This window comes from Crinia signifera, chromosome 4 (assembly GCF_055691185.1).
Source record: "Crinia signifera chromosome 4, ASM5569118v1, whole genome shotgun sequence".
NCBI lineage: Eukaryota > Metazoa > Chordata > Amphibia > Anura > Myobatrachidae > Crinia > Crinia signifera.
In genome coordinates, this window is record NC_139220.1 from 307,849,864 (window position 1) to 307,874,879 (window position 25,016).

At 45.8% G+C, this 25,016-nt stretch overlaps 1 protein-coding gene across 1 annotated transcript in view; it reads right to left on the reverse strand.

The window, feature by feature from the left end:
* Window positions 1–25,016, reverse strand: part of LOC146073329 (A.superbus venom factor 1-like) — a 95,188-nt gene that overhangs the window by 55,127 nt on the left and 15,045 nt on the right. Inside the window, exons 10-17 of the mRNA XM_083180506.1 lie at window positions 23,038–23,184; window positions 20,277–20,483; window positions 19,269–19,472; window positions 18,037–18,198; window positions 17,765–17,894; window positions 16,319–16,393; window positions 6,737–6,937; window positions 2,967–3,078 (exon numbers count right to left, since the gene is read on the reverse strand). Coding sequence (XP_083036632.1) covers window positions 2,967–3,078; window positions 6,737–6,937; window positions 16,319–16,393; window positions 17,765–17,894; window positions 18,037–18,198; window positions 19,269–19,472; window positions 20,277–20,483; window positions 23,038–23,184 — 1,238 coding nt within the window. The remainder of the gene's footprint in view (window positions 1–2,966; window positions 3,079–6,736; window positions 6,938–16,318; window positions 16,394–17,764; window positions 17,895–18,036; window positions 18,199–19,268; window positions 19,473–20,276; window positions 20,484–23,037; window positions 23,185–25,016) is intronic.

Genomic DNA, 25,016 nt, shown 5'->3' on the forward strand with positions numbered 1-25,016 from the left:
GCATGTCGACGCCCCCCGCGCATGTCGACGCCCCCGCGCATGTCGACGCCCCCCGCGCGTGTCGACGCCCCCCCCACCCCACCCCGCGTGTCGGCGCCCCCCCCCCCGTGTCGACTTACCCCGTGCCGGTACCTCCGTTGTGGACTGCAGCTCAGTATGCTCGGAAAGCACTTATGAAAAAAGTGTCTTCCAGAAAATGGCTGCCCCATAGGAAACCCTGTTTAAAAAAACTGTCTTCCGTATGGGGGGCAGCCATTTTCTGAAAGACACTTTTTTCATAAGTGCTTTCCGAGCATACTGAGCTGCAGTGCCGGGAACCACAACGGAGATACCGGCACGGGGTAAGTCGACACGGGGGGGGCGCCGACACGCGCGGGGGGGTCGACACGCGGGGGGCGTCGACACGCGCGGGGGGCGTCGACACACGCGCGGGGGGTGTCGACACGCGCTGGGGGGGCTCCAGTGCTGTGAATACTTAATGAGCGCTCATTAAGTATTCACTGTGCTGAATTTAGGACCCAGCTCATTGGCTGGGTCCTAAATACCGTTTCTGAGCCGATTTTTGCGCTAAAATACCGGTTCAGAAACGGGTAGGACCCTGCATTTTAACCGGTTAGAAAAAACGGCATTTTCTAACCGGTTAAGTGGGACTGGACCTTTCAGACCGCACACATTACCGTTTTAAAACGGTAAAAAAACGGCAATTTACCGTTTTAAAAGTGCGGTCTGAAAGGGGCATATGTTGCCGCATCTTCATCCATTGGGCACATATAGATATATATATATAGATGCGATATGCGGACCCGCACTCTCCTCATCCACAAGAATGTCCCCGGTGCTTTACAGTAAATAATCATCCATCCAAAAGAAGAGAGCACGTCAGAGGGAATTTTCAAAAAAAATTTATATTGTCTAAGAAAATGCCAACGTTTCGGGGCTGGCACGCCCCTTTGTCAGGGCAATCAAACAGTGTAAACAACAAAAGCATTTTCTTGCACAATATATACGTTTTTTGAAAATTCCATCTGACGTGCTTTCTTCTTTTGGCTGCCCGTTTCGGTAGTCCTCTACCTTTTTCAAAGGATCCCTTTGAAAAAGGTAGAGGACTACCGAAATGGCCTGTCAGGGCAGTTATGTGGACTTGAAATTATGCTGCTGTCTTCAGCTTCTGACACATATTGATAAGTGTATGGATCATTGTGCAATGTTTCATTAAATTGCCTCCTTTGGATTTATACTCAAGGGTGTACTAGCCCAGCCTGTCCTGGGAGGCTATCATACCTCTCCTTTGATTGATTTACATTATATATATTTTTATTTTTTATTTTATGGAATAATCTTGAATCCCATTTCAATGTTATAGGGGGGTACTTGGTCCTAGAATTTGACTGCCCCTATTTAATTCATTCTTATGATTAAATCAGGTTAAAAATATATATAATTAAAAGGAAATATAACACGATTTTATAAGTATTAATATAAAAAAATATTTTTTTTAATCATATAAACAGAAAATAATTGTGCCTCTACATTTTCCCAGCCTCTGCTCTTCTCTGCAGCGTTCCGATGGCCACACTGAAGCTAAGGGACTGTTCTTTGTTTTTCATCTCCCCAGTGACTTCTAACTCTACAGCTACAGGCTGGGAGTTCTGCAAGCTGCCCAATCAGCAGTATGTTAGGCATTAGGGAGGGAGCCAGGAAGCAATCGGATAGCAGTAGCTGCAGGAAGATTCTCTTTTGTTAGCCACACAGTGGGATTTCTGGCTGTCATATCAGATGCGACCGTGTCAGAAAAAGCCCAGCCTGGTGGGCTCACATCTGATGCAATTATGCCAACCAAGAGATTAATGGTGTGTACACACGGGTACAATAAGCATGACATTTTGACTCTATCAGGCATGTCCAAACTATGGCCTTCCAGCTGTTGTGAAACTACTAGTCCCATTATGCCTTGCCACATTTTTGCTATTAGGGAATGCTAAAACTGTGGCAAGGCATGCTGGGATGTGTAGCTTCACAACAGCAGGAGGGCCATAGGTTGGACATGCCTGGACTACAGTATATAGTTAAAATCTCATCGGGATCGCATGCAGATCGCACAGGTTTTTTACCTTGCGATCCCGATGCGCACTCCCGTGGAATCACAAATGTATTTTTTATTTATTTATTAGCAGTCTCTTATATAGCGCATACATATTCCTCAGGCCTTTACAGAGAATATTTGAACATTCACATCAGTACCTGCCCCAGTGGAGTTTACAATCTATATTCCCTATCACATATACACGCACACACAGACATTCTAGGGTTAATTTTGTTGGAAGCCAATTAACCTACCAGTATATTTTTGGATTGTGGGAGGAAACCGGAGAACCCGGAGTAAACCCATGCAAGCACGGGGAGAAAATACAAACTCTGCACAGTTAGGGCCATGGTGGGAATCAAACCCATTACCTTAGTGCTGTGAGGCGGTAATGCTAACCATTACACCATCTGTGCTGCCCCAGAAACCCAGATAGACAGGGCAGCAATGACTATATAGTGCAAATCCAATGTAGATTGTATGAATTGTATGTAAATAGTAAAGAGATAGCAAAGATTGCATAGCACTCGAATCTTAAGTCGAATAGCAAGGGAATCTCAACTTGTGTACACAGCATAATATTTAAGTAGTGTCTCTTTAAAAACATAAGGGGTGAGATTTAATAGGATGAGAGATTCAGAAAGTTAGAGATTTGGTAAGAATCTCCAGTCTTTTAAAGCGGCAATCATTTACACTGCAAATTCAAACTGGTTTTGCAGTATAAATGTTTGCCGCTTTAAAAAAACTGGAGATTCTTACCAAATCTCTAACTTTAAGAATCTCTCATCCTATTAAATCTCACACAAGGAACCCAATTACTATCTGCATGTGTTAAATTACAACATGTGAAGATAACTCATTGGTAAGAGAACAGGATAATTACCCATCAGCATCTGGTTCCTCATTCATTGTCTCCACCTTCCAGAGCCAACTTTCCGGAAATTCGGACCTGGATTGAATGTCAGAATCTTCAATGTAATCACTGTCTTCATCACCTGATATAAATACAAAATGTTGTGTTAATTTTGCCTGTGTTCGTGTTCTATTGACTTAGAGAAGTCTTCCCAAACTGTATGATTGATTTTTTGTCTTCCTAATGAATAGGCTATAACCTGTTCTCTGTTAATAATCCTACACACCCTGAGAAAGCCAGCTGTGCGAAACGCGCGTCGGCCCCACAAAGGCGTGTGGTCGGCTCCGTGTGCCTCTCCGTATATAGATCACTATTGTGTCAGCCTTCTGAATATTAGTCCTTTTAAGGACTGTAATGCATTTCTAATTGTTGTATCCGAGCGCTGTAGCGGGCACCGTACTCACCGTATATACGGCAAATGGTAGCACCAATCCCGCAGCAGCACATCGCATCTGCCGCCAATAGTGGAGGGCGAGTTGGCCACACCGCCGACACTGTTCTACGGGCAGTAGTGTTCACGATTTATGACATTATGTTTATTAGTCCTACAATTAACACTGTATATAGGTCTCCAGTAGATCCTGCATATATACTTTTACTAATGAATTCCAGCAGTAACCCATTTATAGGGTAACGGTCACTACGTACACCGCGTGCAATCTCCAGCAAAACATCCTCTCTCCCAAAAAAGGGGGGGGGGGGGGGTAGTTAGTTGGCATACCCAGCCATATGACTACCGCCTCTTACGGGACTACAATATTGCAGGATCTTATTACGTTATGACGAGGCTTCCTTATCACTGTGATTAGTTCTGCTAATTATGCAAATTGGGCTCAACAAATATATATATATCAGCATCTGCATGTTAACAGTGATTAAACAATGCACCATATAGCTTAACAAAACAGTGGCCCCAATATTACATACAGGTGCAAGTGAAGCCAAATAAACTGCATGCGCCACTTTAAGCTTAACCGGCCAACAAAACAGCTAATAACTGATTTTTTTGGCTTATACGTAAAATAGTAAGTTGTCACAATTCATTACAGTGTTATATATTGTTGAACAAATAATATTCGAAAGGCTAGAAGTAACATAAATGATACAAGGTTACAACATACCATTTGTTCACAGAAGTAATACAATTTGTGTAAAATACTATGTTGCCAACTGGCATCTTTGAATTAGTCATTCAAGTGTATTATCCCAGAGGGGTTCATCTGTCCTAGAAAGTCACTTGCTCTAGGAGTTACATGTACAATACCCCCCAGGAATATTTCAATAATAAGGCTGGACAAATAACCAGATCTATTAAGGAGAATACAATAGTGCACACTGAGTCCCCACATGTGCTTTTTTTAACACACACTCTTTTTTACTTGTTTGTGTTGTATGTTATGTGTATATTTCACAGTTTTAAACATATTCTTTATAATAAAAGTTACATTTTATAAGTGTCAAGTTTCTGAGGTGTGCCACATTTAGACAAACTTTTTCTCTCTTTTTGCCAATAATGTCCCTTGTGTATGTTGGTTTGTACCTGGTTAGAATATTACATTTGATTTTAAATGTTAACTGAATAAATGTAAGTGTATGGGAAGCTTTTCACTTATTTGCATATAAAGTAGAGATGAGCAGTTTGGAGATTTAGGATCTGAGGGGTAGATTTATTAAGCTCGGTGAAGTGATAAACTGTCTGGTTTTTATCACTGGCCAATCAGCTCCTACCTGTGAAGTTACAGGCTTGATTTGAAATATGACAGGTAGGAGCTGATTGACCGGTGATAAAAACCAGACAGTTTATCACTTCACCAAGCTTAATAAATCTACCCCTGAGTCCCAGCTTAGTTCTTCCTTCCGGGCAGGGCCGGTGCTACCCACTAAGCAGAGAATGCAGTACAGGGAGGTGCCAAGATGGAGAGGCGCTCTCCCTGTTCTGCATCCCCCCTGATAGCCGCTGCTGCTGCCGTCTGCTGCGCCTGTCACACACTGCTCTGACATGCAGCAGCGGCAGCATGACGCTCACTCCCACCCCCTGTGACAGTTAGCACAACCAATCAGGGCATTAAAGGGGGTGGAGCTACATGGACATCAGGGGGCAGGGCTACACAGACACCAGTGGGCAGAGCCACACGGGAGTCAGGAGTCTTAGGACAGCATGAGCTGCCAGTTAGATTTAGGTAAGTGTAGGGAAATAGAGAGGTGGGGGTAATATGTGTTTAAACATGTGTTTATGTGTAACTACTACAATTAGAATCAAAACTGGGTGACGAATTGGAAATTTAACCAGCAAAAAAAGTGATTATTTTTGGCACATCTGTAATATAAAGAAATTAAAATATATATGTTTTATTAAATATCACATAATAGGGGGTGATTCAGGACCGCTCGCTAAGCAGCAGTCGCTCGGAAGCAGATTAGGAGGCACTGTTTGGAACTAACGCTGTCTCCAAGCACTGCCTCCTCCTTGGGCAACCGAGAGGAATGCCGGACCCTGGTAAAATTTTGGGGCTGTGCTTAAGTGTGGGAGGTGTGGCCACCTCCCGCGCTTAGGCCATGCCCTCAAAATGTTTAGAGGAGGGGTGAAAGAAAACTCAACTCAGCAGCAGCACACACACCTACAGCATGTGCTGTGCTGACAACAGGCTCAGCATGAGAGCTCACGCTGTCAGTGAGACACTTATGCTGAGCCTGCTGTCAGCACAGCACATGCTGTAGGTGTGTGTGCTGCTGCTGCTGCCCAGGAGGGATGGAGGGACAAGGGAGGGGTCGGACCAGGGCCTCTGCCGGGCCCCTCCAGCAAGCCAGGGTAATTAGTACCTGCCCCCCCTCTCGGCTGCCCTGCCTCCTCCATAGTGTAAACGATCAACCCATGATACCTGTTCACACGGCACAGCAACCTGGGTCACAGCCGTATTCAACCCTGGTTGAGACCAGGGCTGAAATGCCGGGTAGCTCAACCCTGAAAATGTGTCTGTGGAACTTTCACTCCACAATTCAACCTGGTTTAACACGGCAATAACCCAGGTTGCTTTGGCCGTCTGAAAGGGGTATTGATAAGGAACCACATAGGAATCATTCTCAAAATGAAAATGAAATGTTGTCATCTACCTTCATATCTTTTGTGAGTGTGCCCATAATGTGTTTTGTTTCTAATGTATACTGGATTCTGGTTGGTTCCGGCAGGAATGGCGTTATTGAAGTGCGCATGCGCATTTGTACGCATGTGCATATGGCGATGTTCACCGGACGCACGCACACAACACTGCGGGCGGGGGGCGGCGGCAGGTAGTCACGCCCATGGGAATGGCCAGCATTTCATGGGGTTGCCTTGAAAACGCTGGGTGTTCCCATGGTGATCGGCCCTGTGACATGGGAGCTGGGGGGCGGGCTGCTGACATCACCGGATGTCAGCTGCCTGCCCTGTTCCTGTTGAATGTGTACGCATAGCCCTGTGACCTGACAGTCACTTATATATGCGTGCACCTTCCACATCTTTGACGGACCATCAAATAATGAGGGTGTTCCCCATAGGCTGCAAATGGATGTTTTGCCAAAACATCCATTTGCAACCGCGCGGGCAACACAGCGTGCGAGGGGGGGGGGGCAGATGGACTTGCAGGCGGTGTCTAGGGGACTCACAAGGCTGCAAATGTATGCAGCCTTGCGAATCAAGCAGAATAACCCCCAATGTATGTAGGCTACAGTACAGGGCTTTTCTCTGTAGTATGTCTCCTTACTTCTTGCTAGCTCATCATCATCTTTCAGTTCCCTCTCAGATGCCTTCAGCTTCTCCATCTCCTGGCAGCAGTCAAGGAAGGCAGCGATGCACTTCTGTCCATCCTGTATGTGACGGGAGCGGCGCTCACAGGTGTCACCCATGGGGTTATCCAGCATTCCATCCTCGCAGCATGTCTTCTCCTTGTCTGAGTATTTGGAGGCTGCAAGAATGAGGCCCATAATTAGCATTTGTCCCGTAATTTTACCCTCACACCCCATAAATAAAAGTAAAAGAGCAAAAAAAGATGCAACACCAGAGACCGGTGGCAACAGAAGTTTTACATCTTTGGATGCTGAGTAAGTCCAGTCATCTGAACCAATTATTAGTAGCCCTGATAAAAAGCATGCGGCTGGAAACGCGTCAGTTTTATGTATCTACCCCATCCCAAATGGACACTTACAGTAGGCAGGTCATATAGTGGTTGTCTAGGCCTCCACACTTTGCTTCCTTTACTAACAGGCTTACACTGCTTTACAGACCAATGGTACGGGTATAGCTTTTATTTTCCTTCTATACCCAGTCCCTTATGGTGCCCATACACTTATGCGATCGGATGCAATGTCCCTTTGCATCCGATCGCATCTTGTGGTGCCCAGTGTGCTTTTTTCCAGCACTCAATGTCGCATGCCATATGCGATGCCACATTGAGTGCTATAAGAGGGCCAGCGGCTGTGGAGCGGGGACCTAAGTGCCGGCGGCGGTGGAGCCTTGACCAGAGCAGTGGAGTGCAGCGCTGTGAATGCCAGTGCGTGTAAAAGATTATGGGGGGCATTTAATAGGAATTCTGAAATCACACCATATCGCACTTTTTAAAATCGCATTTTTTGCAGCAAATTCACATATTTAACGACATGCAAATTTGCGGCAAAAAAGTGCGATATGGTGTGATTTTTAGTCATTAAAATGTGGGGGACAAAAAGCGTAGGGGTCCCCCTTATTTATAAAACCAGCTCCGGACTCTTGGACCGGTCCTGGTTCCAAAAATCAAACTGGTTTTGCAGTGTAAATGATTGCTGCTTTAAAGAACTGGAGATTTCTTACCAAATCTCTCACTTTCTGAATCTCTCACCCTATTACTTTTCACCCTTTATGTGATGTGCTGTGCGATGGGATACCCTCGGGAGCACGCATCGCATCGCACAGCACCATTGTACCGTGTATGGGCACATTTAATGCCTATTTTAGATTATATTTTATTTATTTCTTTAACAGTTTCTTATATAGCGCACACATATTCCGCAGTGTTATACGGAGAATATTTGAACATCTACAACAGTCCCTGCCCCAGTGGAGCTAACAATCTATATTCCCTACCACATGTACACGCACACACAGACATTCTAGGGTTCATTTCTGTTGGGAATCAATTAACCCAACAGGATATTTTGGGATTGTGAGTGGAAACCGGAGTACCCCGAGGAAACCCATGCAAGCACGGGGAGAACGTACAAACTCTGCACAGTAAAGCTGTGGGGTGATTTAAGCCATTATAGCTGGCTAAATAGTCAACCATATGTTTCGCCGGTTTGTTTTTGTGTTGCGGGAGATAAATCTCTATAGCTGTGTACACACGGGGGCGATAGGGGCTGAAATCGCTGGAAATATGGTCGCAGGCGACCATATTGCCAGGGATGGGAGTGTGCCCCGGGCCCCCGGCGATAAATTGCCAGGTGCGCGCTCCCGTTTTCAGCCCCATTCTAATCGCCGGTCACTGGTGAAAAGGAGAAACTGAGCAATATATGGCTGAGCAATATATCTCCCCCGTGTGTACGGGGCTCCAGCGATTATGGCTAAAAATAGCTGGTTGCTGGCGGACAATAAACTGTGAACCAGCGACCAGCAATTTCTAGTCAAAATGAAGTAGAGATAGAATGAGACAAAATAGCTTGCAAATTTCAGCCATAATCTCTGGTCGCTGATGACAATGGTACACTGAGCAATATATCGATGAGAGATATTAAGCGACCATAGCGCACTGTATGTACACACCTTTAGACCCAGGGTGGGTATCGAACCAATGGCCTCAGTGTTGTGTGGCAGTAATGCTAACCATAACACCATCCGTGCTACTACCCAATATACTAAATTTCACTGAGAACATCCACCATTGAATACACTCTAAAGATGCAGACATTAAATATACTTTCTAAATCTTTTTTTTTCTAACCCAATTTGCTCAGTTTCTTACTATCAAGTATTTTGGGGGGGGGGATTTACCACTTCCCTAATCTACCCTAAACTCCAAACACATTCAACAAATCCCTCACATTCCCTAAAACTGCTAATCAATGGACATAATAAAAATCTGACATTATTAGCATTATTGCTTTAACACAAACACACTTTGGATATTAAAATTGTGCTACCTAATTGGTTGTTTCCTCTCTGTAGGTGGGGTGCATATACAGCGCGTCTTCCATACCTCCCAACTGTCACGATTACAGCGGGACAGTCCCGATTTTCGGGTCCTATCCCGCTGTCCCACCCGCGACAGGCATTGTCCCGCTGCGGGGGGTGGCAGTTGGGAGACCCCCAGCGTCTATTCTCGTATGAAAATGAGGTCGCGGCTAATTAGCATAAGCCGCGCCCTCATTTGCATATGTCCCGCCCCCTTTTCGGGCGCTCCCTATTTCCCCAACATAGAAGTTGGGAGGTATGCGTCTTCTCTAGTAATTTTTTTTCTTCATTAGTTCTATAACTGGTTTTAACATAGACTAATTACAGAATATACACTCTTGTATATTAAAGCTGGATGACATTTTTATTGGTGGGTTGATATCAGTGGCGTAACTACAGCACCGCTGCGGTGCTATTATAATGCCCCATCCCCCGCAGCTTTACCTATGTTCACTGCGGTGGTCCCGGCTCCCCTGGCTTCATTCTGATGCTATTTGGACAGGCTATCATAAAATGTCCGCCCCCATATAGCAAACTGTTCTATGAAACTGTCTGCTGTATGGGGGCGGCCATTTTGTGATGGTCCGTGTTTAGCATCAGAATGAAGCCAGGAGGGGAGCCGGGACCAGCGCAGCGAATACAGGTAAATATGCGGGGGATGGGGGGGCATGGGTGGCTGGGGTGGTGGAAGGGGGGGCGTGCTTTATTATCGGCGGGGGGGGGGCGCCCAAATTATAGTTACGCCGCTGGTTGATATCTTCACTCTTGCTTTCTAGATTATAAAGTGATAGGTGAAGTAGGGGTTACTGAATAATCTCCTGAAGTATAATAGCAGAAACTGAATAAGATGAAGTCTTGGGGCCTTATTCGGGTTCACTCTTAGAGGCAAATTCCTTCTCGAATGGACAAAACCATGTGCACTGCAGGCGGGGCAGATATAACATGTGCAGAGAGAATTAGATTTGGGTGGGGTTTTTCTTCAAAGTGAGATCTATGTTGCAGTGTAGAAATAAAGCAGTCAGTATTTTCCCTGCACAGAAACCAAATAGCTCACCCAAATCTAACTCTCTGCACATGTATTATCTATATTTTGTCCATTTGAAAAGGAATTTGCCTCTAAGAGTGAACCAGAATAAGGCCCTTGGTCTTTTTTTGTAGCAGGTAAGCAGCATACCAGGTAAACAGCACAGGAAAGGATGGTTCCAGCATTGCAGCATACAGGTGTCACAGCATAGTACAAACTCCTCAGTATGTTCCAGTGGTCCCTACTGTAGCCCACACCCCCGACCTATCACCTGGGCGGCTGTTCCACCATCACTAACCGTGATCTCCTGTCCTGGAAACACTTGGAAAGCTACAGGTGCTGCTAATTAGCCCAACCCTGATCTAAAACCTAGTATGAATTTTTCACATTATCCCCATGTGGAAATATGCTGTACCTGCCATGCAGCCAGGGCCGGCCCATCCATTACACGTTGTATGCAGCTGAGTAAGGTGCCAGAGTTATCAGGGCTATGACAGCGTCTTCTTCATTGCTGTCAGTGCCCTGATTACAATGGCGCCTCACTCAGTAGCCATACCTTGTAAAACAGCTTCCGGCTGTACACAGTTTAAAGCAATGATAGTGGGGCACACCCAGCAGAGAGAGCTGTGCTCTGCCTGTCATTGGTAGCTCCTGATTGGCTGCTGGACCGCAAGCTCCTATTGGCTTGCGGTCCAGCAGGAGAGTTGAAAATAGCAGCGGGACTGCTCTGACTATACAGCTGGGCAGCGCACCGCTCTCTATGCCTTCAATTGTGTGCGGCTGGCGGTCTTACAAGGAAAGGCAACATTTCACCCTCCCCTTGGCAACAAGCAATTCCCTCCATCTTGGCAATGAGCAATTCCCTCCCCCTTGGCAACAGGCAATTCCCTCCCCCTTGGCAGCAAGCAATTTCACTCCCCCTTGGAAACGAGCAATTTCACTCCCCCTTGGAAACGAGCAATTTCACTCCCCCTTGGAAACGAGCAATTTCACTCCCCCTTGGCAACAAGCAGTTCCTCCCCCTCCCTTGGCAAGAGTAATTCACTCCCCATTGGCAATGAGCAATTCACTCCCCCTTGGCAATGAGCATTTAACTCCCCCATGGACATGAGCATGAAGACCCCTTGGCATTGAGTATGAAGCCAATAAAATTCATCTATACATATATATAATTATTATTTACAACAATAAAAAAATACATATAACAAAGATAAGCACTATCTGATGCAAATGATATTTTTAAAAAAAACTACCATAAATATTCAATACTAGCTGACCCGCCCGGCGTTGCCCGGGAAAACCTTGGGGTTTTTTTATTTCCAAAATTGCTGAAAAATGTAATCTTACAGTATGCTGTGCCAAAGACCTAAGATTGTAATTTGTTGTAGATTTCACCATAATGTTAGAATGTGTTTGCATTGATACTCAATGACGGCAATGAATTCAGGTGTGGTGGTGTTGTTTGAAACACAACGATCCTGAGTTGATGAATTCTACATCCACTCCTGAGATTTAGCACCTATGACATAGCCTCCAACATCTGAGGGTCAGAAATCGGTACAAAATCAGAAAGGGATGTGGCCACACCTCCATTTCTATACTTTCAATGGTACAGTTTCTACGATGTGTAAATACAGGTGCTGAGTGCGTGGAGACCGGGGTGGGCGTTACTTACCGCGCCATAATTAATAAAAAATTCAGCGCTCCCTGCCACTCCCCCTCCCCTCACCAATCCAGCCTGCAGCAGTCTCTGAGGTCTGGAGATCTGTAAAGCACATGCACCGGTCATCTCTACCAGTGGGGCAGCCCCTGAGTGTGGGAGCATGTCCGCAGGCCTGGCCACATGACGTCACAATGCGACGCAGGCTACCTGCACAACACTGCAATGCACCACTGGGAATGGGTGCAATGGGCCAAATTCTTCCCTACGCCCGCCGGGCCAATCCACCGATCCAGCCATCGCTATCATCAATGGGTGCATTGATAAGGTTTGGAGTGTAAGAAGTTGAAGAATAAGACTGAGATAAAGATTTTCCATGTTAAAGTGTACAATTTACTCAATAAATCATGAAAAGATATATGTGTACATAGAAGTACAATCAAGAAATGAAAGTCGGATTAAAAAATAAGTTCTGATTCAAACTCATAATTGTTTGGATGGGGGTGGGTTGTGAAACAAATCTATAGGTGGAGGGGGATATGGATATTGTGGGCATAATTGGTGTTTGGTACACCTACAGGGGCTACTCATTTGATGGGATTTTCACTACAGTGTCATGGTCACAGTGTCACCATAAGGGGATTCCAAATTCGGGTCCAGGTGGTCTTTTAGGAACCCTTTACAATCCCGTAGGTCTCTTCTCCTTGAGCCTACGGTCTCCCTTAATAATAGTCAATCACTGAGGGAGACCATAGGCTTTAGGAGAAGAGACCAACAGGATTGTAAAGGGGTCCCTAAAAGACCACCTGAACCCCAATTGGATTTCCCCCTACGGTGACACTGTAGTGAAAATTTCTCATCAACTGGGGACCCCCTGTAGGTGTACCAAACACCAATTATGCCCACAATATCCATACCCCCCTCCACTTATAGATTTGTTTGGCAACCCACCCCATCCAAACAATTATCAGTTTGAATTAGAATTTATTTTTTAAACCTACTTTTATTTCTTGGTTGTACTTCTATGTACATATAATTTTTTCACGATTTATTGAGTAAATTGTACACTTTAACGTGGCAAATCTTCATCTCAGTATTATTCTTCAAATTCTTACACTCATAACATTCAAACGAATACATGCAGCGCTCATGCCCATCGACCAAACATTATCTATGAGCCAAAAGAGTCTGGGACACCCTCAAGGCAGAGCAGTGCCTAACATACAACTGACAGGGTGAGTGCAGTGTACCCACTTTGTATTGATCAAGGGGTGCATTGGCCAGGACAAAGATTTCTCAGTGCAACTGGCTGGGGAGCGCAGTGACAGGCTGGAGGACTGGAGAGACGGATATGCGGAAAAAAGAAAAAACGGTACATTAGGTACAGTTTTTATTTGCTGGTACAGACTGTTAAATAAACGTCAATTTTTTATGTGTTCTGTGTGTTGTACTTTTTTTTGTGTGTGTGATGTAGTGTATGTGGTTGTGTGTGTTGCATGTATCTGTCCAATGCGTAAGTGTGTGAGGTGTGCTATGTATATACAGTATGTGTATGTTGTGTCTTTGTGTATATGTGCAATGTTTAAGTGTGTGTTTTGTGTATGTTGTACAGTTTTTTTGGGTGTGTATGGTGAATGTGGGTGTGTGTTGTGTTGTTAGAGGTATGTTATGTGTGTGTGTGTGCTGTGTGTATCTGCCCTATGTGTAAGTGCGTAAGGTGTGCTACGTATAAATGTGTGTGCCGTGTGTATCTGTGCAATGTTTAAGTGTGTGTGATCTGTGTATTGTACTATTTTTGGCTGTTTGTTGTAGTGAATGTGGGTGTGTGTTGTGTTGTTAGAGGCATGTTATGTGTGTGTGTGCTGTGTTTATCTGCCCTATGTGTAAGTGCGTAAGGTGTGCTACGTATAAATGTGTGTGTGTGTAGTGTGCCGTGTGTATCTGTGCAATGTTTAAGTGTGTGTGATCTGTGTATTGTACTGTTTTTGGCTGTGTGTTGTAGTGAATGTGGGTGTGTGTTGTACTGTGAGTGGTGTGTTATGTGTATCTGCCGAATGTGTAAGTTTGTGAGGTGCGCTACGTATACATGTGTGTGTAGTGTAGTGTGCTGTGCCTATCCTGGCAATGTTTGTGTGTGTTTCTGTATCTGCACAATGTTTAAGTGTGTGTGTTTGTTGTACTGTTTTTGGGTGTGTGTTGTAGTGTATATGGGTTTGTGATGTACTGCATGTGGTGTGTTATGTGTGTGTTTTGTTGTGTTTGTATCTGTCCAATGTGTAAGTGTGTGAAGCTCGCTACGTATATATGTGTGTGTTGTGTACTATGTGTGCGTATGTGGTGTACTGTGTGTGTGTGCACGTGTACAATGTGTACATTTGTGTGTGATGTGTGGTCTATGTATATCCTCATTTATTCCTAATTGTTTAAAGTCTCCACCATAGTGTTAGAATGTGTCATTCATACTCAATGACAGCAATGAAATCAGGTGTGGAGTTGTTCCTTCGCAACGGTTTCCCAGATCGTCGATCATTTTCCAAGATCATCAATTAAGGCAAATTAAAACTTGGTGTTTTTTTAAATTTCTAAGTGAAATTTCCCAAAACCGGCTTCGAGGTGCACACCACCGGGTACAGAGGTATCTTGTTGCAGAATTTGGTGGCTCTGAGTGCCACGGTGTGTCCGCAATGCAACGGACACGCACACACACACGCACGCACACACGCACGCACGCACACAGACTCTTCAACTTATTATATAGATTACACATCTCTCTCTCCCTCTCTCTCCTAATGCTATATACCATATTGTATAAATATGTCTAAAAATAAAAAAAAAGAGTTAACTCCTAAAAGAGGGCTACACTCTGCCCCTGGTGCATTGGCAAATTGTCTACTTTCATTTTTTCTTTTTCCTCAAAAGTTTGTAAGCTCAAAATGGCTTAAAGATTAGTAAACTCCTTAAAGTTAATTATATATAGTATATGAAGAAAATATAATCAGCATTGTCGGCCATTTGTCCAAACATGTTTTCTAGTTATGTAATTAATATGATTGTAAAGCAGCATATTGCTGCATCCCTAATATTTTTTATATTTTCAGTTAGGAAGGCATGTAACCATTTTCTCAGTACAGACAAGCTACAGTATTTATTGTACAATGATATATTATGGTGTTACAAACAGTCTTGGAGGTTTTCCTCCATTTTTCTCAACTAAAAACTAAAGAACTAATTTATTTTTGAAAGAACACGGTAGGTAACAAAATATGTGTCCAAAAATTGAACTATATCGCACTTCACATTTGCGAATTTCAGCAGAAAATCGCAAATGTAATAAGGTACGATTTTTGGTACTTGTGTAGTTTCACGGCGCCAGCATGGCCGCGCGCTACTTCCGGGTTGGCACTCTAAAATAAACTCCATGCCAACGTGGATGGTTCATACCCCCACTATCCACGTTGGCATGGAGTTGATTTCAGATAGTGTGGCGAGCGTAGCAAGCCACCGAGCTCGTAGCGTGGGCGAGTCCCGCAAGGGGACACAGACGCACGGCTATGCTGGCACTGTGAAACTACACAAGTACCCGATATTTTTAGACAAGTCAAAATTCTCTTGTGATTTCTGATGATGGAAATGTGCATTTTTTTAGACATGTGCGGTTTTATAATAACGTGAATGAGCAATTTTTGTTGTAACAAGATTGTGCAGATTTGTGTTGAAATGAAAAGAAAAAAACCCTTCCGAGCATAAACATCCCCGGGCTCACTGAGCCGGTCTTGGTTCCCCAAAATGGGGGTGAATTATGGGGATCCCCCATATTTAAGAAACCAGCACTTGGCTCTTGGACCAGTGGTGGTTCCACAAATACAAACAAAGCACCGGCCTCCAACAGCCAGCGGTGTCATGCCACAGACGTGGGGACACTTTAAACACATATTCCACCAGCCGAACCATGGCGATCATTACTAGTCAGGCGTGGACAGGGTACCTGGGGGAGTGGGGAGCCCCCCAATAAAGGACCCCCCCCCAGGCTTCACCCTTTATAAAGCCTGGGGCTGTCCCCAGCATACTTGGGTGGTGGATGCTGGGATGGTTATTTTGTGTACAAATCATTAAAAAAAACCTCTCCTTGGGTTGTGCTGTGGAATAGTAAATCACAGCAAGCTACCCCGGTAATTTTTTCAAACCACCCTGCAGCAGTCACTAAATGCATTGCTGTGTGTGTCTGTGCTTTTAAGCCTGTTCTTTCAATCATTCCGGCAATTAATTTACATACAATTTTTTCTAGGTGCAATTAATATAAAAATAGCTAAAAGCAATAAAAAGAAAATAACATTTTTAGTAGTCATTAAACAAATTAAATGACATTCATCTTAAGGTGATCAGAAACCTCCGCATCTGAGATTGCACACCGTTTCAGTTTATCTGGAACTATTAGTTGGAGGAGTCTATCTTAGTCTTACCTATACCGTCTTTATGCTGAACCAGTGCTGCGGACGATCGTCTTCTGCGCTTTAGTTTTGATTGACATAAAGGTTCTGTGGAAAAATAACACAAGACAAACAAATCAAGGTGCTAACAGTTTAAGTAGCATATGTATTAAGCCTTGGAGGGTGATAATAGGTAAACTACTAACCAATAAGCTCTTGAGTGGCTGGTACTTTATCTTTCTCCACTTTATCATTATTTAATTACAAATGACCTGTAATCAGTGCTCATAGTTATTGCCAGGGGGAGGGGTATTATATTATCCATGGCAACCGGAGTGAGCTGTGGCATATCAGGGATTATGTTTCTCTGGCCTCAAGCAGGTAACATAGTAATATAGTAATTAAGGCTGAAAAAAAAGAAGTTAGTTCATCGAGTTCAACCTATCTAACTTGTAACTACTGACTTGAGTAAGTCCTATCTAAAGGATTCCCTTAGTGGCCAAAAATGCATCCAGTTTTGATTTAAATTCATTAACTGTAGTTGCTGTAATCGGGTGCCAGACGGGATCCCGGCTGTTAAAATACCTACGGCCGGGTTCCCGACGGCCGTCGGCTATTCTCCCACGTGGGGGTCCATGACCCCCATAGAGGGAGAATAGAATAGGTGTCGAGCGTAGCGAGCCACCGTGCCCGCAGCCTGGCGAGCGCAGCGAGCCCGCAAGGGGCTTTGTTGCGCTGGCCACGCTGTCTGAGTCCGGTCAGTCGAGATCCCGACATCGGGCTAATGACTGTCGGGATCCCGACTGTCGGAACCGCATACCACACCCGTTGTAATCACCCCCACCGACAATGAGTTCCAGAATGTTACTGCTCTAATGGTGAAGAATCCTCTTCTTAAATCGGTATGGAATTTCTTTTCCTCGAGCCTCAGTACCTCCCACGTGTCCTAAGTATAGGCCTGTTAGTGTCCAAATATTCTCCCAGTTCCATATGATTCCCAATCCTGTATATGAACATACTAATATCACCTCTCAACCTCCGATTCTCCAGTGAAAACATATTCAGCCTGGTTAATCTATCTTTGTATTCTAGTGATTCATGACCTTTTACTAGCTTAGTCGCCCTTCTCTGTACCTGTTCCAATTCATTTATGTCCTTCCTACGGTGCAGTGCCCAAAACTGAACACAATACTAGTATGCAGGCGAAACAGATCCTCAGAAATAGCTCAGTTTTCAAGCGAAAATTGTCTGATTCTCAAAAGGACACACACATGTCACTAAACCTGAGTGTTTTCTTGAGAAAATGTTTTTTTTTCCTGTGATTCCAATTTTCTTCCCCCGATGTTACTTCTCCAATAATTGAATTAGAGGGGAATAATTCAATTATCTGAGAAGAAAGTTGGAAACAATCACACTCAGACCTGTGTGTGGCTTTACATTAGTGTCTTTTGGCAATAACTGTCTGTATCCTATCTTCACCTGATCTCTGAAGAGTTTTTATCTGGAAGGTTGAATCTAGGGTCAGCCCGGCATCATAAAATACTCCTGGGGCATCGGCACCGCCCCCCGGTGTACAGCCGATGTCATACTTATCCACGGAGTCCCAAACCTTGGACGGTAAGAAGGACACATGAGATCTCACACACACATGTTTTAAGTTTTTTGAGGCACAGGTAATTTGTGAATATGTTTTTCTTATTACTACACAAAAAAACCTCGATACCTCTCACACATACTGTAACTTTACGCACCTTTCTCTGTGAGATCTTAAACTTCTTGTTCAGCACAAAGACACCTTTGTCCACCGCCACCAGCCCCACGCTGGCCTTGTGATCCGCTCTCAGTCTCAATTTCATAGATGTGCCAGGTTTCTGTATCGCATTGTCCTTGTCCTTTTCTCCGCGCAACTCCAGCTGTGTGACGCAATCGCTCTGGATTAGTGTATCAATCTCATCATGCATGCAACAGCACTGTATATATATATTTATTTTATTTATTTTTTGCAGTTTTTTTATGGCACATACATTTGTGTATACTACAATTTGAACTTTCAATTTTGACTATATAGTAAACATCGGAATGCTTCAACAGCAGCCCATTGAAGCTAAAATACGGTCCCGGCACCAGTACACTGCAGAAGGGCACATGTGCAGTTTCAGCCTTGGTCCTGCACATGCTCAGACCCCGAATTCTATGGGCTGTAGAGGCATCCCGGAGGGAGGGAAGACCTCCCAATGGGACTGCCTTGGTTGACTGGCAGGTCAGAATTCCAATAGGAAGTCACCACCAGTCATACTGAAGCCAGTGCAGTCTCTCAGACTGCATCTGGCTTCACTGGTCTGAGCACAGTGGCAGATTTTACCTGGAGGGGCTGCAGCCCATAGGTAAAAATCGCCACTGAGTCTAGTATAGTGAAAATAGGTCATAGTCACAATCTCAAGTACATATAGTCAGTATTGTATGGTTTTGGCCGCTGGGGAGTTCTAAGGAAATCGCATAGTCAAAATCTCACTGTGTGTATGCACCTTTATGCCTCATAGACACTAGAGAATAGTGAAAAAGGTAATGCTCAGAAAAGGGTCTTTCTGTGCTATATCTTTTAAAATGTCCTCTAATGTGTCAGCACATCATAAAAGACCCCTCCTGTCTACGGAACGCGCAGGTCAATTTGCCATCATAGCCAACGACCGACATGTTCAATGTCACCCATTGACATCACTGAATGATATTGTTTGCTGATTTATTCCAGTGTGTGCACTCGGCTGATCGGGAGCGTGTAGCTATTCGCTAAAGTGTGCACCCAGCTTTACTGTACTGCTGCAAAACAGCAGAGTTTGGGGCACTGACCTTACAGGGGGGGATCACTTGCCTCAGATTAGGTAAAACGGACATCAATGACATCCACATTGGTGGATTCAGACTTCGATTGTTGATCATCACTGAAATAATTACATACACTACAGATACTTCAATCATCTCTTACTGTCCCCATACAGGTATCTTCCACATCAATCCAGACAGAGTCGGCCACCACCTCACGCCCTGCTCCCGTGGTCACAACATAATAAGCCACAATGCGGAATGATGGGATGAAGTCCCCGGTTATTGGAAGCAACAGGGACACCAGGTTTTGGCCTCGTGCCCTCTCCTGTGTGCCCACTTTCATTATTCTGCCTTTGTTCAGGATCTGTATAAAGACATCACATAGGATATTTCTGATTTACATATGGTCAATAAGTTGTTTTTCAGCATCCGATATAATAAAAAGGCTAGCGCTGCTCCTCTCCTCCAAGGGTTTTGCACACTGGAGGCCATTAGAGCAATTCATGTGTTTCTGCTTTTACCATGTTACATGTCCTGCTCATTGTCCCTCCCAAAATGGCCTCTAGCATCCTTAATAAAGGTCTGTGAAGTGGTGGGCATTTTGGGAGGGACATTTTTAATGGGGCAGGTGCAAAGAAACAAGCATCTGCAGGACCCAACAGTGTTGTAGCAATAGTCCCAATAGACCCCATCACGGCATGCCACCCAGAACCTCCACGCCCGTGTTGGGTCTGCAAAAGGCTATTGCTATGGCACTGCTTCTAGCGTCTATTTTGCAAAAGGGACTAGGACATACAAGAAGACTGTGCTGAGTAATGTGTTATATGACGTCTGTATATCTGTGTGCAACTGAGTCTCTGAGTCAGTATGCAACTGAGTCTCCGAAGCTGTACAATGTAGCAGCTGTCCATTTTTGTCCAAAACAAGTTCTGTGTCATATATCACATGACTCATCACGTTGGCAAATTGAGGCTGGATCTATGGAGGACACATCTGTAGTCAATGGAAAAAAGTTTACTACAACCATAGTTTTCAAATCAAATATTTCAACAACAACAAAAAAGAACTTGTAGAGATCATTTATATCTGGTGTGATACGATGATAACTCTACTTTGTGAGAAGAGTCACCAATGATATAAGAGAACAAGTAATGATCTTAGTCCTTACCACATAGTTAAATTGTTTGATCTGGTTTTGAGCTCCAGCATCCCTGTTCCGGATATTAAAGTTGATATTGAGATTTGTTCCTGGTTTCTGCACCCCTCCGGAGACGCTGAGATGCAGGTAATTGCCACCAATGGGCTTGTATGCACTGGCTACCATGGTAGAAGAGGCTTGTTGGGCATTGGGTAATTTAGGATCTGTGGTTCTTACCTATGAGCAGAGAAAAGCCAAAACGATACAGTACTATGTGATATTGTACACATCCTGCTTAATATCATCACCTGGTCCACAGAACCTCCTGTCTTCCAATTATACTCTGACTCTGGGGTCTATGTACTAAGTCGTGGAGAGAGATAAAGTAGCAATCAGCTCCTAACTGTCATGTTACAGGCTGTGGGAGGGATCTACTAAGCATTGCTTCCCCGTTGCGGTACATCCTGTCACTTACCAAGCCTATACTAATTGCATATGTACTTACTACGTAGTACTTCAAAGGACAGCTCCCAACAAGAGCTGTCCTTTGTGATGTCAGGAATTTCATGTGTCTGCCCCAGGGAATGCTGGGAGGGATTTGATTGGAAACCTCAGAGGAAATTGCAGATGCCCATATGTTTCTGTAGGGTAGCACCAGCAAAAGCCCACCACATTCTGGGTGCTTAGTACATAAGGGAAATGTACACAAAATACACCCTAACTTCCAAGGGTTGCAGTTGTCAAGGTTTTTGCTGCGGTCTCCTTGGTGCATGTGAGCAGAATATGTCCTCTCTCCTCACCTCTCCACCTTTGCTCTGTCACTAGCGTGCTGGCTCCAGCATGGACTCCCGGTCTGTCTCCAATTCGCTGCTCTGCTACTTCCTGGCACCAGTAGTAATCGTGACACACCATAGGGGTCTTCACGGCTTTCCCCACCTCCCTGGTGCCAGCCACAGACCCGGCTCAAGCCTTGAATGTGAGACCAGCAGGGTGAATGACTTGGCGGCTCCTGCCTGTGCCGTTTCCTGTGTGTGCGCGCCATTGCGTATGGCTGGGATAGGATCGGAAATGGTGCAGGAAAGTGATGGATGTTCCTGACTGGTTAATAGGATGTTGCCTGAAGCGAATGCAAAAGAAGTCTGTCTCCTGAGCTTGTCATGGCAGTGCCGCATGGTACTGGATTAATCCTTGGGGGTGCCTGGATTAAGCCTTGGGGGTGCACTTAACTCAAGAGTGGCCCCAGTGGAAGGGGGTGGAAGTGTTGGTGGTGGGTTATATCAGATTGTTCATATCTCTTCACTAGAGATGTGCAGGTTGTGATTTACTCTGTTTTACTCTGATTTCAAAGCAGGATCTTATTGGCTATCCCAAATCACATGACAGTTGTTGACAGTTGATAGGCAATAAGATCCTGCTTTGAAATCAGAGTAAATCAGAGCCTGCACATCTCTTCTCTCCACATGACCAGTTCCAGCTCAAGAAACCTGATACTCTTCTCTCTCTGCCTGCACTCCATACTGTCCTGCTCCCCTTCTGACTTCCTGGTTCTGCTGCTGCATAAGAGGGACAGCTAGTGATGTAAGTGCACTCCAGCCAGGGCCCTTCCCCCCTGGAAAAAGGGGGCCGGAGATACAACATGCCCTGATAGCCCATTGATAGTGGCTGTGTCCCAAGATGTACTGATCTGCCACTTACACAGATGAAGAAACCAGACCTGCCATAGGTCAGGTGCTAGTGTGGATGGTACATGTGATGGTGTGCCATTGGAGTATTGTATAGGGCTACCTGCGGTGTCAGTACATAAGGGGAAAGCTGGAGCTAGCATGTGAAGCAACAGATGCCAGAGTGGGTGCAGAAGAGACCATGGCTGAATCAGGCCCATAGAATGCGTTAGTTGCCCCAAGCATCAGCCCTTTATCTAGCACAATGGGGCAGATTTATTATGCCTGGTGAAGTGATAAAGTTATAGGTGATAATGCAGCAGCCAATCAGCTCCTACCTATCAATTTACAGGCTGGGTTTGAAAATAAATCTGCAACCAAGGTTTGCTATTAGGGAAGCCAATCCCTAGGCATTTTTTCAATCCCGGGATTCGGGATTGAAAAATGCTCAATCCCGGGATTCCCGGGATCCCGGGATTGGCTTTCCTAATAAAAAAACGCCCTGGCCGCCCCGCATTTACTTACATTTGCAGGGGCGGCCGGCGGCCGAGTTGATGGGTGGGAGCCGGGATGCCGGGTGTGCAGCTTCATCCGGCCGGCGGCAGGGTGGGAGCCGGGATAGCGGGTGGGCAGCTTCCTACTGTTGCTGGGTCGGCTGGCTGGCTGGCTGGCTAGGTGGGCGGGCGGGCGGGCTACTTCCTAATGCGTAGTTGCTTGCTTGCTGGGTGGGCTGGCTAGGTGGACGGGCGGCTTCATCTCTGCCTGCCTGCCTGCGCAGCGTGACCTCTTGTCACGCTGAGAGGTCACGCCGCGCAGGGTTGCTCTGCCGGGTATGGGAGTATCCGGGCAGCGGCTGAGCGAGTGCTCAGCCGCTGCCCGGCATTAGACTGCGCATGCGCAGTCTAACCCCAAAAATCCCGGGATTGGAAACTCCAATCCCGGGATTGAAATCCCGGCGTTTTGGGGGCCAAATCCCGGGATCCCGCCAATCCCGATCCCGGGATTGGCCACCCTATTTGCTATGATAGACGCATAAATAAACAAACAAACAATCCCCATTGATGCACCAGAGTGAGGGGTTTACACAAGTGCGAAACACCCATTACAACAGATATGGATGTACACATTACCGATATCTGCAGCGAGTCTCTATATGACGGTGTATTGACGGTAAGTCTAACTGTCCCATCCTCCTGCGTTATGCCTCTCACTCTGCCTGGATCAGCCTCCACAGGGACACGATGAGCCGGAGACCCGTCTGGGTTGGTGACAAATGCCTAGGTTAGATAAAAAGAGATGTGACATACTGTACTTTTTAACATATGCAGGAGGTACTAAATCAAAAAGCCAAAGCATTGACCAAAACCACAATGCACTGGTTACCATAGGCGAATCTAGGGGGTGGTCTGGGGGTGCTTAGGGATGGGGCTTTCCAACGAGCCCAGCCCCATGTCTCTAGCCCCCTGGGAACCGGAGATACTGCCAGGCAAAGCTGGAACGTTTTCCCTATAGGATAACATGGGACCCGCTAATTCCGACCCCCACATAGTTCAATGGCTGCCAGGTCCCCCTTCGGCATCACTGAAGCTCGAGGTTGATCTCAGTCGAACCCAGTGGCGGAACTACCGAGGGTGCAGGGGGTGCAACTGCTATGGGCCCCGGCGGCTATGGGGGCCCCATGGACAGCAAGCAATCCCCTGAACCCTCTGTAGTTGTATTATTTTATTTGAGAGCCGCCGCGGCCACTGGCCTCCTGCATCAACACACCTCCGCCACTGCAGGGCAGGTTGCATTGTGCAGTAGTAGCCGGGCGGGTGGGGGTGGCGCCATGCAGAAGGAGCCAGGCCGGGGGGCTACGTAGATGGAGCCGGGCAGGGCCGTGATGAATGAGTCGGGCGGGGAGTGTGGGAGGTAGCGCCGTGCGGGAGATGCATAGCAGGGTGGGGGTCAGAAGTAGCCGGGAAGGGGTGCGAGGTGGCGCTCTACAGGAGCCTGGTGTGGGGTGCGAGGTGGCACCGTGCGGAAGGAGCCGGCCGGAGGGTGGGAGATGGTGCCGTGCGGAAGATGCTGGGCGGGGAAAGAAGCAGGAGTGACACCACGGAGCCTGCAGGTGCCCGCCCTGCGTCCTGCATGACAGTCAGACCGTCCATTCACACAGGCCGCCAGCGAAGTGCCTGGCCGGCCTGCCTGCCTGGGACAGAAAGGAAGGGAGAAGGCGGACCCGGAAGGCTGCCGCTGCTGCTAGTGAGAAGTACTACTCAGTAGTACTGTACACAATAAGTTTCAAATGTTTTATTTCATTTTTTTTTCTAAATGTTTATCTGTCATACAAATGTAATATTTGCTGCCATCCTGCATGCTGTACTGTGACTATTTACAGACGGTGATGGGTGATCATTCCATTAGAAACTAATGGAGCGATCACCAGTTACAAATAGTCACGCCGGCGCAGCATGCCGCATCGCAGCAAATATTTACATGGCTACATTGTCCTGCAGATCCCACAGCCAGCACCAGCAGGGTCTGCGAGAAGCGTCACTACTAGGATGATGTTGCACCGGGCCAATAGAGCCCCCCCACCCCCACCCCCCATTTGTTTTTAATTTCCAGCCCCAGTGTTCTGACAGCATATTGTATAAGGGGCAAATTTCTCTGGAACCAAACAGCCCAGTTTCACTGGACCAAAATCATTTGAAGCCAACTCAAAAGTTCTTCAATATGATACTGGTCTCATGTAAATGGGTCAGTTGGTTCCGAAGATATAGCTGGTTGGTTAAAGGGGGGTAGGGAGAGGGGAGTTGTTGTCTCCCCCTCACACCAGAAAATGCAGGGACTAGGCTGGTGTATAAGGGGTCAGCGTGGTAATGTCCCTGCATGATCCTGGGACCATATTCCCGGGTAAATCCCTGCATTTTCTGATGTGAAAGGGGTATTATTTCAAATAGCCGTGACCTGCAGTCAAGGGAGTAACTACCATAGGTGCATGGGGTGCAGCTACTATGGGGCCCAGAGCTGAGAGGGGCCCACTTTGCCTGTCAAAGTATCATGTGCTGTATACATTTTTCAGCATAAGGTAATAAATAGGGACCCTTACAAACTTTTGCTATGG